The sequence below is a fragment of the Fukomys damarensis genome, unplaced genomic scaffold, assembly GCF_012274545.1.
Source record: "Fukomys damarensis isolate Sample0158 unplaced genomic scaffold, DMR_v1.0_HiC HiC_scaffold_16, whole genome shotgun sequence".
Classification (NCBI taxonomy): Eukaryota; Metazoa; Chordata; class Mammalia; order Rodentia; family Bathyergidae; genus Fukomys; species Fukomys damarensis.
In genome coordinates this window covers 11,115,732-11,130,168 of record NW_022900928.1, presented here as the reverse complement: position 1 = coordinate 11,130,168, position 14,437 = coordinate 11,115,732, and the positions used below count along the sequence as shown (strand labels likewise).

The 14,437-nt window shown below is 46.8% G+C and overlaps 1 protein-coding gene across 2 annotated transcripts in view; it reads right to left on the bottom strand.

Annotated features, from left to right (window-relative positions):
* The window catches only part of Csrp3 (cysteine and glycine rich protein 3), a 20,280-nt gene extending 5,843 nt beyond the window's left edge, over positions 1 to 14,437 (bottom strand). Inside the window, exons 1-2 of one of the 2 annotated variants that reach the window (XM_033764075.1) lie at positions 14,382 to 14,437; positions 4,786 to 4,925 (exon numbers count right to left, since the gene is read on the bottom strand). In XM_033764075.1, coding sequence (XP_033619966.1) covers positions 4,786 to 4,897 — 112 coding nt within the window. In that variant the 5' untranslated portion in view covers positions 4,898 to 4,925; positions 14,382 to 14,437. Of the gene's footprint in view, positions 1 to 4,785; positions 4,926 to 13,975; positions 14,051 to 14,381 lie in introns of those variants that run through there. The other variant, XM_019206972.2, reaches the window with a different exon arrangement.

Sequence of the window (14,437 nt, the reverse complement as noted above, 5' to 3'; positions counted from 1 at the left end):
GAAAAAAAAAAAAAAAAAAAAAAAATGTAGACCACCTAGAGCATCTGTCTGAGTTGTACACCTGAAGAGGATCTCATTTTCACAGGTGAGGAAATTGGCCCGCAGAGAATGGAAATGTGTCCAATGTACCCTGCAGGAAGAAGGTAGAGGCCAGCCCTGAGACAGGGCCTATGGTCTTAGACTGGCTAAGAACAATGTGCTGGACAGCAGATCACACCAGAGACTCCAGAGAGTGTATGCAGGGGCGGGTAGTGACACAGGAGAGGCGTTTTGTTTTCTTTTTTTCCCACAATCAAACCGAGATTAGGACTGAGCACTTTCTGTACTTATCCCTGGACCTTGTAGGGCACTGGAAGGAGATAGTCAACATTGAGACCAATCTGGGTGGTCCAGTTCTGGAAGCAAGGGTGGGGCAGAAAGGACGGACCTGGCTCATACTCCCTTCAGCCTTCCACTAGCTCGCCTTGTGGTGGCTCTGTGTCATGTGCAGCATCCCAGAAGATAAGAAGCCCTATCCCACTTTTCCCAAAGAGATTTGTAGGAAGATACTTGTTTTCTTGCAAGCTCGAAGAAAAAAAACCTTTAAAGATGTAAATGAAAAAACCAAATATGTTCTAAAATGTAACCATATATATCACTAATATATTGATCTGGAAATGTACTTTTTCTCATAAAGATTCTATATCCCGTTCTCTCTGTATCTTCCTCACTTCCCGTTGCTTGGGGGGCAGCTGGCCCAGCTTTGTAGAGCAGCTGGCCTGCCCTTCTGTCTGAGTCCTCTGAGAGCCACCTTGTTTCCCTCTTGATTAGGAGACTGACACCTACAAATTGTATCTCAACAAGCAATTGTCATGCTATTAGCATAACATAAGGCAGCTTTAAAATATACAAAGGATTTTCACAACCTAACAACTTGCTGTATTGCTTTGCAGCAGTAATCCTCAATGACTTTTTATAGGGATCTGAGATTATAGCCCAGGAATAATGAAATTTACATTAAATCTATTTTTCTCTCTCTTTTTTAACCTAGTTCCATCAAGTGATTCCCTATAAGCAATCCAAGATGGTATGAGATACTTTCAGGTCCCCAGGCCTTCTTCAAGTGGTATTTTGTTGTTAAAAAAAAAAAATAATAAGTCATTGACCAAAGGAGTAGAAGAAGAAGCTAAATGTGAGGTATGACTGGCTAGGGTTTGATGGTTGTGGAGCCAGGGAGACTGGCATATGGAAGAGAGTTCATTCAACTATTTCGTCAGCATTGTAGGGGTCAAAGTTTAAGTTCCGAGGGCTTTGTACACAAGGCAATCTTCATGAAGAATGAGTTGGGGGGATGGCTTATACGGGGACATAGGAGGTGGGTAGCTGTCTCTGTTGTTGCTTTTAGCACCCTCCAAAACTACTGCTCCACATAAGTGCTGATGGTAGATGTTGGAATCCAGGAGGACAGGGTGTTTTACCTTAATAACCCCAGAACAGGGCAGAGGCCCCAAGGCCAGAGTTAGTCCTTTGTAAACATTTTTTGAATAAATGAATTTATGAATGAGTGCATATGTTGGTGGGAGTCAGTGGCCTTCCCATGGTTATGTAACAGTAAATTGCAGAACCATAGCTGACCTCAGATCCTTGGACTCTTGCTGTTATGGCTTATAGTTGTCCTTCCAAAGCCACATGTGGTCGTAGGCGGGGCTTTTCAGAGATGGCTGCATCTGGAGTGTGTGGTGCTGGGATCAAAGTTGTATGATTATCAAGTGCTACACCGGCCCTAGGGTGCGTATCCTGCATAGACTATAAGGGACAAGAAAAGGACTAACGTGCTTTCACCTGCCTTCTTGCCACAGACTGTTTCTCCTCTGTAATGTCCCTCTCCCATGCCACCCCGCCTTGGAGCCAGCCAATTGGACTGAAACCCCTACAAACTGTGAGCCAAACAAACCTTTCCTCCTTTACCTTTGGGTGTCAGATATTTTGTCTCAATGATGAGAAAGGCAACCCATACATCTATTCTGGTGCTCATCCCAGCACTCCTGGGCAGCTTATACCCTCCTTGCCCTGGCCAGTTCTGTAGTCCCTGCCCGACTTCTGACCAATTTTGATACATGGGCAAAGGAGAGCTGTGCTGCCCAGTACTATAGCCATTAGCCACACAATGTACCGGAGCATGAAATGCTGTTTTAATTTCAAATACTTGGTACAAAGACAAAGGAAGGAAAAATATCCCATCACTATCTAATCTATGATTATACATTGAAATTAGAATATTTTAGAATATTTGATTAAATGAAATGTTTCAAAATTAATCCTCTCTCTGAGTGTTTTTTTCTAGGCCCACTTTTGTTTTCATTTCGGTACCGGGGCTCGAACTTGGGTCCTTATGCTTGTGAGACAGGCAGCAGAACCACTTAGCTAAATCCCTGGCCCTCTAGGCACACTTTTAAACCCATGCTTACTAGACATTTAAATTTATGTACATAGCTTGCATTCTATTTCTTTTGGACAGCACTAATACAGGAGATTAGTATGATGATAATTTATGGCTATTTGTCTAGAAATCAGGAGAATATTTCCAGGGAAATGAGCTAAGGTAGACATGGCCTCTCTGAACACTATTTCTAGCAACCAAAGGTCATCAGGTGAGAATAATATATAAGAATGTGCTCTTCTCCTGAGTCTTCTGTCCACCACTCCTAAAAACGTACTCAGATGCCCAACCCACCTACAAGTTCTTGAAGGTATGGACCAGCAGGTGCTCAAACCCCTTCTTCCATGGCTCCACGGAACAGGGTATCTCCTTGATACCTGGCAGAGGAGTCACCTATCATGGAAGCTTGCTATTCCCACACAGACATCAACTTTAATCCAAAGGTATCGACACCTAGAAAGCTGGATTTCCAGACCAAGGACCTCAGGTCAAGTCTCCTCCTGGTACCAAACTATACGGTAAGGGTTGACCATCTCCGTTTTATAAATGAGGTTCACAGTGGTGAAGTGATTTCCGCAGAGTCCAGACTCAAACCTTAGTTCTTTTTACTCCCTGTTATGGCTTGTGTCTAGGTGTCCCCCCAAAGCCTCATGCAGTTGTCGGTGGGGCTTTTTCTGAAGTGACTGAATCTGGAGTGTGTTAATTTAATTCATGGTGGGGCTAGGCCTGAGAGCACTGGGACTAAGGCGCTACCTGCCCTGAGAATTCTGAATAAAATAAAAGGGGCAGGCAGAAGCTGTTAAAATCCCTTGTTGTTTTTGCTACTTTGTGCACTGCCATGTTGTTTCTTTTCTGTGATGCTTGTTTGCCATCCTTGCCCCAGAGTCTGCCGATTATGGACTGAAACCTCTACAAACTGTGAGCTAAATAAAGTTTTACCCCCTTTAAATCTAGGTGTCAGGCATTTTGTCCCAACAGTGGGAAAAGTAACTCATCCCCTCCAAGTCCAGTATTCTTTCCAGTATTCTTCATTTTGACTATTTCAAGACCACTAGCCATTTTTCCCTTCTTTGGACAAAAGCCAGAGGGTTCCGGCATGAACTGCCTTAAATGAATGGATTGTGTATAATTGTGATAGTAATGAATAATAATGATGAATGCGAGGACTGTTTAAGATAACTTAAAAATAATCATCCATTATGAAAACTCAAAGCATCATTAAGTCCACGAACCCAGTCACTCAGAGCAGGGTTTCCCTTTTCTTCAGTGATCATTATGTTTGCTAGGGGGATAAGGATCATGCAGCTGATAAAATGTCACTATTTCTGGCAGCGTAAAGATGGAGTGTCTCCCTGTCCTGACAGAGCCGAGCCCTTGACGTTCTCAGGCGTGGGGTATAGGGTAGTGGGGTAAGGAACTAAATCGGGAGGAGCGGGTCAAATATCCAGCAAAGCTAGGCCTTCAGCTAGAGCCACAGGAGGGAGCAGAGAAAATAAATGGCCATTTCAAAGCCATGGGGCTGGCTAGTTGCTCCCTGAACAGAACCAGCTACTAGGAAACTGCAGAGTGCAATCTCGTCCAAGAGTATTAGCCTGGGAGTCTGAACGTACAGTCTCCTGGCTCTGCCTCAAATTCATGTGACCTGGATTTGGGGATAAATTATTTGCCAAAAGTCACATGACCACAGTGGCTCAAAGTTCCCCCAGTTTTGACATCTGTTAATCTGTGTCTGGTAGCAGATAATAAAGTTTGCCTTCATGGAGTCCTTGGCGCCCAGGCCGTGAACTTTCAGAAATGGCAGTGTTACCTACTATCTGACACAGGTTCTTTCTTAGGAAAGACAAGTCATAGCTGGCTTCAGTGACAAATCCACTTTGGTTCCAGATAATCACTGGCCTCCTTTCCCTGCCAAGTCATACTTTGTAAATGTCGCCCCTCGGTCAAGATTTTCATGCAGAGGGCAGGCCAGCTTGCCAAGGCTTTGACTCCAGGGAGATGGCCTGGGAGATATGTGAGTGGTGGAGAAGAGCTCAGGGGACGCTGTTCCTTTCTAGTGGGGCCCACTGGTGACAGTTCTCACAGGTTTCCAGGCCTGGCTCGGCAGACTGACCACACTGTGAGACCAGACGTGGAGAATCTGTGGTTAAAGGAGAACTCGAGATGCTCTCGCAACCATGCATGGTGGTGCACACCTGTAATCCCAGCACTCTGAGAAGCTGAGTTAGGAGGATCGCCAAGCCTGAGCCCGGCCTGGGCAGCAAGGGACATGGAGTGGGAAGTGAGGATCTAGCTCAATGTGAAAGCCCCGGTACCACAACAAAAGCTCTCGTCTGCTGCAAACACCCCACAGTGTCCGCTCAACTCACTGCAGTGGAAGCAGGTCTTGTGGAAACTCCTGCCATTGCACTGGATTTCCTCCGCGTGGTAGACCGTCTTTTCACAGGCTCCACATTTCGCTCCTCCTCCCCAGTTTGGCATCCTGAAGACTCCCTGACCAAGGTCAAGTCTAAGAGGATAGAAAGCCAATACCCTCAATGTGGGTGACATCAGAAGTGAGCCCATTCCTAGTATTCAGTGATCTCAAGACTAGAATCCAACCTCAGTGGTTCTAGTGGTTGTTCAGTGGTTCGTTCATTCATTCAGCAAATAGCTGTTCTGTGCACATAGTTCCAACCCCTCGGATGGCTTTGAACGGCCACTTCACCACTGGGACTCAGGTTTCTTTGCTGTTAGATTCTAATAACATCTGACCCGATTTATCTCACAGGCTCCTTAGAAGGAATGGATGGCTAATTCTGTGCATCTGAATTATATGCAAATATTACAATCATTTTTCCACCTATGTTTTAAAAAATTACCCCATCGGGAGTGGGAGTCACATCAGTAAATGCTATCATTTACCTGTCTAGCCCAGTGCCTCTCAAATCACCTTGCGTCTTGCAGACTCTGGTAGACCTGGGGACAGGCAGTGTTGAGGCTATTAACCCTTTAGGTAGTACATTCTTAGCTCATCACGTATGATATTAAAAAATCCCCTAGGGCCAGGGATGTTGTTCAGGTGATAAAATGTATTGGCCCTGCACTGGGTAGGTCATCTGGAAACCTGCCGCGGGCCATCAGGGATGCTCTCAATGCACTGTGCTAGTGAAAGAGCTGCAAAGCTTCTCGTTACCTCTTCCCAGCTACATGACAAGAACCATGCTCTTCCCTGTGGCTTCACAGTGTCGTGTGGAGGACCGGAGGATGCCATGCATGGGAAGGGAGTTGGACACAGTCCTCTGTATGGGACAGGGGCCAGCTGATGGTACCGATGCATCCCCCGGACTCTTGCAACACACGTGCTGCCGGGAGCTGCCTGTGGCCACAGTCCCGAGCATGCACTGTCTTTCCACCAGAGGATTCAGTTTAAATGATACTGTACTGCACAGAGAAGATGACTTTAAAAAGTAATTTTTCAGCAGGGAAGCTGAAGCAAGGGGATGGCAAGTTCAAGCCCACCCTGTACAACTTAGTGACTGCGTGAGAGAGACTCTTATCTCAAAATAAAAAATAAAAAAGGGCTATGGATGTAGTTCGGGGCAAAGGCTCTGGGTTCAACTCCAAAAACAGCAAGAAACACTTTTCTCCTGTAAGAATGAATCCAAGCTTTTCTTTTTCCCAGAATAGAACTGAAATAAGCTAACCGTAATCAAAGAAATTTCTGAAGTCCTACGGCCACTGAGCAGCTGAGTTTTCACCAGGATCCTTTGGTTTCTGAGAAGCCTGGTGTGTCGTTGTTATGGACATGAAGCACCATCGGGCCATTCCAAGTGGCTGCTCCTGACCTTCTCCTTCCCTTCTGGGAAGCCAGTCACCTTCTTATAATAGCTGTCGATTAACACTAAGTCTTCTGGGGTCAACTCCTCCGGCCAGCATCTCCCAGTCTCCTAACAAAGATCATTTTTGCTAAGAAACAGGGAGTCAATAAAAAACAGACCACTGAGCCTGCCACTGGGCCCCGAAGGAATGTTCCTGTCTCAGCATCTCCCAGAGTGCTCTTTCTCCTTAGGAAAGCTGGGAGGTTGCACAGGAACATTCTGCCCTGTGGAGGAAGCAGGCCCTTCTAGTTAGTGAAATTTCAGAAAATAACTTCAAAAAGAGAAACATTCAGTGCTCCTGTCCCTATAGTTTGTGTTGTTTAGTGTGACGGACAAAAAGTAGATTTTTTTTCCCTGAAAGGCTTGGAGTGGATCCTGCATTCCTTCGTTGGTTCCTTCTCCCATCCATTTACCGCGTGCTTACATCCTGACTATCCTGGATCAAGCGCAGCACTAGGTATTCAGGGGCAGGTCAAGGAGGCAGCACGTATAAAAGCCAGTAGTCTGTGTCCCCTGACATTGAGAAGCCGTATTCTAGTGAGGAAGACAGGTAGGAAGCAAAATAGTTGGGGCCACCAAAGAGTCTTGTGAGAAGCACTAGGAAACTCGAGTGAGGGCACAGTGGTGAGTTGTTGGAGGCTCACAGAAGAGATCACGTCCACATGGGATTTTGAAGGATGAATAGGAGTTCAGCAGATAGAGAACATGGGAGAAGGATATTTTATACAGAGGGGGAAAGAAGAACCAGCAGAAAGGGATGGAAACGTTAAAATCCTTTAATAGAACCTAAAGAGTTTTGGCTCCATTTAAACAATAGACTTTTAGGTTTGGAACGCAACTTCAAGATTGTCTGATTCCCCTCACTTACAACTCAGGTGTGGCATAAAAAGTAAATATTTAGGGATATTTTCTTTGCTGATTTATTTTTCACAGGCCTATCCTTCTCTTGTGTAGGGTAATAGATTTTTTTTTTAAGCAAAGAGCAGAAACACATCATTTCGTTCAGGTTCATTTTGATCCTTGGTTTCAACATAATATGAAATAGAGGAGACGTGATGTACTTCATCTAGGAATGTGGCAGTGACACGTGTGAAATTAGTGATGTGGAAACTTTCAGTGAAAACAACCCCAGGTCGGATTTCTCATTTCACATCTTCCATGGAGATTTCATTGTCGTATCCTGCAGGTTGGTGGGAGACAGATTCGCCATCTGGAGAATATATATATATTTCCCCAAGAGGCATATGTATTCAACAATTGCCTAGACATACTTTTCAAAATGAGGATTCGATTACAGATAATACCTTCTTCACAGGCTGATGTGTCCTAGCACAGCCTGCTAAGTGAGCATAAATATCTGACATGCATGTATCAGGATTTGAAACCCAAAATAGAAATCTATTATTATTAATGGACACTCAGTTCCATTTCTAAAGAGGGGAGTGTAGCAGTGAAACCTAAATGCAGAGGAAAAAAAAAATCTCCGATGCTCTCCTGCACTCACAGGCCATGCGGCTGAAGGTGTTTCAAAGCATCCCGAATCCAAAGACATGGATTTCAACCATGACCTAATGATCTTGAACTTGAGTGAAAAATGTTGATGATGTCACCTCTTGCACAGGACCGTTGCAAAGGTCATGGAAATACAATGGAATTTAAAGCAGTATTGTGAAGCTGCTCAGAGGTGAGGCACGGGTACCCACTTTATTTCAGCGTGCTAATTAAGGCACTGTGATTTAAAGCACATCTAGGTCCTGGCTCACAGAGGTAACCTTTTCAGCCTCCAAGTTGCTTTGGCATTCCTGTGTCTCAGCACTCCCAGCCCAGCTCCGAGCATGTTCACCCTGGCACAGCAGCAAGAGATGGGCCATTTGTTTATCAGCATTGCCTGGAACTGGCAGGGGTCACTGAAGGTGGGACACCAAATATAGGCTTGCCCGTCACTCAGCCCCATTTATCACCCAGATCAGTCTCAGTCACACCACCTGGTGCTGGGCTTCCAGCCAGTCCCCGCCATGGCTGTGCTGTCTGTCACAGACGAGCCGTGGGTCAGGGCTGAAATGAGAGACACTGGGAGCTTCGGCGTTAACAGATGGGACTCCAGGGGAGGCATCTGGGCTCAGGGACAGGCTCCCTGCGTAGACTCAGCCGACAGGGCTTCTGAGGAGGTTCTCGTGGGCCGGTGCTGCCGTGGGACCGTGCTGTAGATGCAGGCTGGACTTCCAGTCCCTTGGTGCCTCTGTCAATCTGAGTGATCTTGGAAACTACTGATGCTCTCTGAACTTCAGTATCCCCTCGTTTTCAAGTGAGGGCAGTAGTTCTCACTGTCCCACTACTGCTGCAAGAATCGTTTCCGTTCAGATGCTATCAACTCGCTTTGTAAACAGCACTTTATGTAAAATGTAAGATCTAATTTGTTTCGCCACAACTCGAAACTGTCATGCATCACTCTGGATTGTTTTAAAATAAACTGTATATTTTGGATACATTTTTCATAATTCAACTCTTTTTCTTCTGTCCTTCTTTCTGTCCTTCCTTCCTCCCTTCTTTCCTTCTCTGCCTCCCTCACTCTTCCCTTTCCCTCCCTCTTTGTCCAGCCTCTCTTTTCCCTCCTCCCTCCCCTAAATGTGGAGAAAGATGATATGACATCTTAGGACAACAGCAAGTGCAGTACAGAAAATGGTCAGTGATTTAGTTTCTTTCTTGTAGGAGTCCACTAAAGGATCTGGAGAGCTGGGGCTGTAGCTCAGTGGTAGAATGCTTCCCTCCCATGCACAAGACCCTGGGTTCGATTCCCAGTACTGGAAAAAAATAAAATAAATGCACTTGTTCTGGACAGTGCTACACACCTATAATTTTAGCTACTTGGGAGGCTGAGGCAGGAGAACCATAAGTTTAAGGCCGGCCTGGGCAACTTAGCGAGAACTTGTCTCAAAATAAAAAACAGAGGGTAGCACACCCTAGGTTCATTCCCCAGTACCACACACACACACACACACACACACACACACACACACACTCACAAAGCATCTGGGAGGAAACCTTAGCCCATGACTTCTAGTGGAGACTTCACACAACCGTGCCACTGTGTAGCTCTGTGCTGGCTCACTGCGCTATCCCACTAAGACGCCTGACTCCACGCGGCGAGTTAACCCTTCTGTGCTGGCAGGGACAAAGCAGGTCTCTTGGACTCAGAGACACACATATCTGACAGCAAGGAGATCTCACAGGCTGGACAACGCAATCCTGTTGTCCCTGAAGTTGACGCATCAGGAGCATAGCCCAGGGCCAGGCAGCGTGGCGCATCGTGAACCCATCGCAGCAGCCTTCAGGTCGGGCACCTTGGGACACTACCTTCTCAGACAGGAAGACAGATTCTTGGCAGAATTACACCACTTGCCTATGGCCACAGGGCTGGGATTGTTCCCTGGTTAGACTGGAGCTCAGATCGCTGGCTCCAACGCCATGCTCTCACTTTAGTAGTAGCCATTGCCATTTACTATTCATCAGAAACTTTACATGCATTATCTTTAATATATATATTATATATTTAATATATATATTTTTTTTCGGATTCTGGTAAAGACACACTATAGAGAACTGAGCCACCAAATTGTCATTTTGTAATTTTTATTACATTTTAAGACAAAATATAGTCAACCAAATGCCTGTAGTAGCTGGTATATTAACTATAGTGAGTTCCCTAATACAAAGCACAAAAGAAACTAGATTGGCTTATATAATGTGCGTGTGTGTGTGTGTGTGTGTGTGTGCGCGCGCCAGGGATCAAATTTGGGTCCTCGCACTTGTGAGGCAGGCAGTGGAACCACTGAGCTAAATCCCCAGCCCCATTGTCTTTAATATTGACACAGCCCCAAACAGCAGATCTCGTCATCCCCACTTTGCAGATGAGAAAACTTAGGTAGCAGGTGTAAGGTCACACACCTGGTCAGTGGCAGAGCTGCAGTTCATACTCAGCCAAGCTGGTTCTATGGCTACGCTTCTTACAATCTTCTCACAACGGGACTGGGGACAGGCACCCATATTTCATCCGACAGACTTCCCGGGGATGGCAGTTGAGATCGCACAGATCTGATCTGTTGTCCCCAACATACAGGGAGAGGAACAGGAATCCGATTCAGTAAAATAAGGGACTTTCTAAGAGTTGGCACTGTTCAAACATGGAAAGGGCCCCTTTGGAGCTCGAGAGTTCTCTGTCGCTATTGATTTCAGCTCTGGGGGCCACGAGTGTCCAAGTGGCAGTGACACTATGAAGCCCCTTCAAGGGTCCTTGAGGCCCTGAGACAGATTTAAGGATCTGAGCGCTGGTTGAAGCCTCACCCTGCACAGATGCTGCCCGTGGTGTCCCCTCCAGTGCTGCCTCTTCTGGTTCAGGTGTAGTGAGAGAGAAAGAACCAAGCCAGAGCACAGATCACCAACCATTGGACTTTGACAAATGGCTCAAATCCTTGAGCCCAGGCCTCAGACTTGGGAAGTCAGGATGAGGACACTTTTCTGGGAAGGTTGCTTTTAGGTGCCATAAGAACAGTAGCTAAGATGCTACATATTCATGCTTGATACACTATTTTATCGTTACTATTGGTAGTGGGGTTTTTTGTTTATTTGGGGGCGGGCAGGGTTTCCCTTTATAGTTCAGGCTGGCCCTGAACTCTCCAAGTAGTCCAGGCTGGCCTCGAAATTGCAGCGATCCTCCTGCCTCAGCCTTCCTTGTGCTGGGATTAGAGATGTGCACCACCACCCCTGGCCCTCCTTCTTTTCTACGGCCCATGTGGTTCAGGCTGTCAAACAGCTGTCTCTCAGCCTTCAGCGTGGGCCCCATAGCTGAGGCCAGGCCAGGAAAGAGTCAGCTTCCTCCAGTACAATGAGGTCTCCTGGTGTCCTTGACTTCCAATGTGGAAAGACCCTGAGCCTATGCCCGTGCACAGCCAGCCCCTGCTTCCCTTGGGAAGCTCTGGTTGTGTTCACGTCGCTGCTGACGTGGGCTTTGAGGGCAGCAGCGTGCCTACCCTAGGTAGTAGCCCTGTGGCCTTGTAGACCACGCAAAGGCAATCAATGGCTTCCTCCCAAGCCTCTGAGCCCAGGTGTGTACACAAAGCCCCCAGTCCCTGGCCCTTTCTCAGAGCCAGGTTTCTTATTCCCAGCAAGGAAATGAGCCTGAGCGTTGACTCAGCCCTTTAAAACGGAGACACCACAGACAGAGCCCTTGGACCAAGGCTGTGACACGTGGTCCTGTGATGCCTCTTCTGAGATGGCCTCTGAATCACCACGAGCTTTCTCTTTCAAAAAGGCACTTGCTTCTTTCCTCATTGGCGATTGTGTCGTAACGAGTTTCTTCCCGAAAATCACTCCTTCGGGAATTTTTTTTTTAAGACGTTGCTTGTTCTGAGACTGCCTTGGGCAGTGCAGCACCCTTTAAATCAGTAGAGACCCCTGCTCAGGAAGAGGCCCCTGCGAGGCTCAGAAGGAAACCTTCCGTCCTTCCTGGCCCTTCAGACAATCTCTCTCTTCTTTTCTGCTTTCCTTCCTGAATACTTGCAGTTTTTCACATTTGCAGCCTTCACATTTCTCCTTGACCCCAAAGTGGGACCCTCCATCCAGCATTCCCCAGCATCGGAGCCACACATTCATAATTTAGAATTGGAAGGCAGCCTGCTTGGATCTGCATTTCCTGTGCATTATGTTCCTCCCTCTTGTAAACCAAGTTAATCGTCTTCTAATTCCTGCTCACCTGGCCGCCCACTGTGACCTCCACTTTATCACGCATCACCCACCACCCATCAGATTTGGCCCCGTGCTTTTTGTAAAAGACCTTGAGTATCTGTGCAGTTTTATGACTCTTCCCAGCGGACTTCCTATACTCAGTCTCATTCAGTTCTCAAATCCCTTCGAGAAAGTGGCTTATTTTAATTTTACTATTCAGAAAAATGGGACCTGAGAAGCTAAGTGATATTCGGAGCTAGAATTTGAACTGATCCCATGTTGGATGCTCTTTTTTTTTTTTCTTGAGGTTCCCAGGATTTCTGGATTTGTATTGTATCAAGACACTGCTCCACTTCCTCTACAAGGGTTTGCTGATTTGTCTGTCGAATGCTGGTGCCCACACTCGCCTCCTGCGCCCTCTCTCTCTCTCTCTCTCTCTCTCTCCTCTCCCTTCCCAGCCTCCTCTGTCCTGACAGATGGCCTATGTGTCCCAGCGGCAGAACACCTGTCTGCCCAGGCCTAGGGGTGGGCACCAAGCCCTGAGTCAGCCACACCTCCTGCCTAAAAGCCAGGGCTCATTTCCACTGACCACAAATGACTGAGGTTTAGAGGGAAACCAAACCAAATCAGGAAAATCCCCCACATTTGCGGGGGGATTTTACGTACATTGTGATGAACTGGAGGTGGCCACCACTGAGACTTATTCGCCGAAGTAAACTGAGGACACAGGCCGTCCCCACTGCCGCACCTGCCCACCTCTCCTCCCTTTGTTGCCACTGATCCTGCACGGTGCTGTGTCTACTGCCCCAGCCCTGAAGCAGGAGAAGGCTCATCGGTGCCTGGGAAGTTGCCCCGAGTTGTACTGCAGTTCGACAGGGCTCCTGGGACAGTCACCTAGCTCCTCCTTGCTGGAGGAGCCACTGCTTGGCTCAGGGGAGGGGCAGAAATTAGAGGCGGTAGCTTTGATCTTTGGGGGGGCATTTCCAACCAGGCCATTGCTTCAGACCACTTCTCAGTGTCAGTCACTTATGCCTGTAACTCACTGAGTATCAGAAGGAAATCCTTGCCTGGAACCTACAGGAAACACTGGGAATCACACCTTGCTCCTGGCTGGGAATTATCCTCCCATTACACAAGAGCTATTAAGGAATTTTCAACATAGCAATGCCTTTTTGGGGACCAGTTCTGATTAATTTCAAATGATTAAAAGCGAGCTTGTTGCAGAACATCTTTGGGATATAAAATCTATTTTAAACTTCAGTCATTCACCCACTCCTTTTGAATAGCACAGTTTCTTATAATTTAAGGGAAAAGTATCTTCTGTAAGATTGTGGCTATTACAACTGCTTTCCAACTAAGTAGCTCTTTACAGTTTAGATAAATGTCCCCGCATTCATGTCTACCCTTGAGGAAGAGGAGACCAAGTCCCCAAGCGTAAGAACTTTCTGAAAATCCCTCACCACTAGTTATGTGGTGATTCTTGAACTAAAATGTAGGCTTAGCTTTTGGTCCAGTGAACTCTTTTCATTATTTCTTTCTGCTTTCCAGCCATCCCAACTAAGATGATAGGAAATATTCTACAATAAAAGTGGTTTTAGGCCAAGAGTAACACCTTACTCATTTCTTTCTTTGTGAGGTTCCCCTGAACCACCACCCCTCTACCACTTCATTTATGTATGTATTTATCAGTTTTGGGGAATCAAACCCAAGGCCTCATGCATGCTAGGCAAGTGCTCTGCCACTGAATTACGCCCCTGGCCCTTGAACCCCCAAATATTAATCAGGCCTTTAAGAATGTTTAACAACACTAGATCTACACCAAGATCAAGCATAACTTGAGAGTTCTCGCACAAAACTGGAGTGGATGCTAGTACTTGGGACGTAAAACACAGTGTCAACTCTGTCAGATCCTTTAAGGTTCCTTTCAGTCACCCAGAGAGCCCACCCCGGGCCCAAAGGCCAGCTTCACTCTACTCACCTATCCGTGTGATCTCTGTCAGCTCACTGAGTAGGAGGGGGCTCTTCAACTCTTTAAATATATAGAGGCTGTCGCCAGCCTTGGCCCGCCAGGGGGAAGGGTAGGAGGGAGGCCGAGGGGAGGGGGTGAATAAGACATGAGTAACACAAGTGCTATCAGAGGCTGAAAATAGCCTGTGAGCAAAGCCTTGCATTTTGTTCCCCCCACGCCAGCTGGTGGCTCGAAGAACAATATCACTGGGGTTCGATTTTAATCGCCAGTTTCCTATGGCACCAAGGGATCCATCTGTGGTGTCTACAGTTTCTGATTGAGTGGGAGGATGGGAAGGAACATAAAGGGTTGTACAGCTAAAATCATTCCTCCAGACCCCACCCCATCGGCTGGCCCAGGCATCGGCGCAAGTTACCTGTGAGTTAATCACAAGCTGTGTCCGGGAGCCCTCTGGAATTCTGAGACACAGGC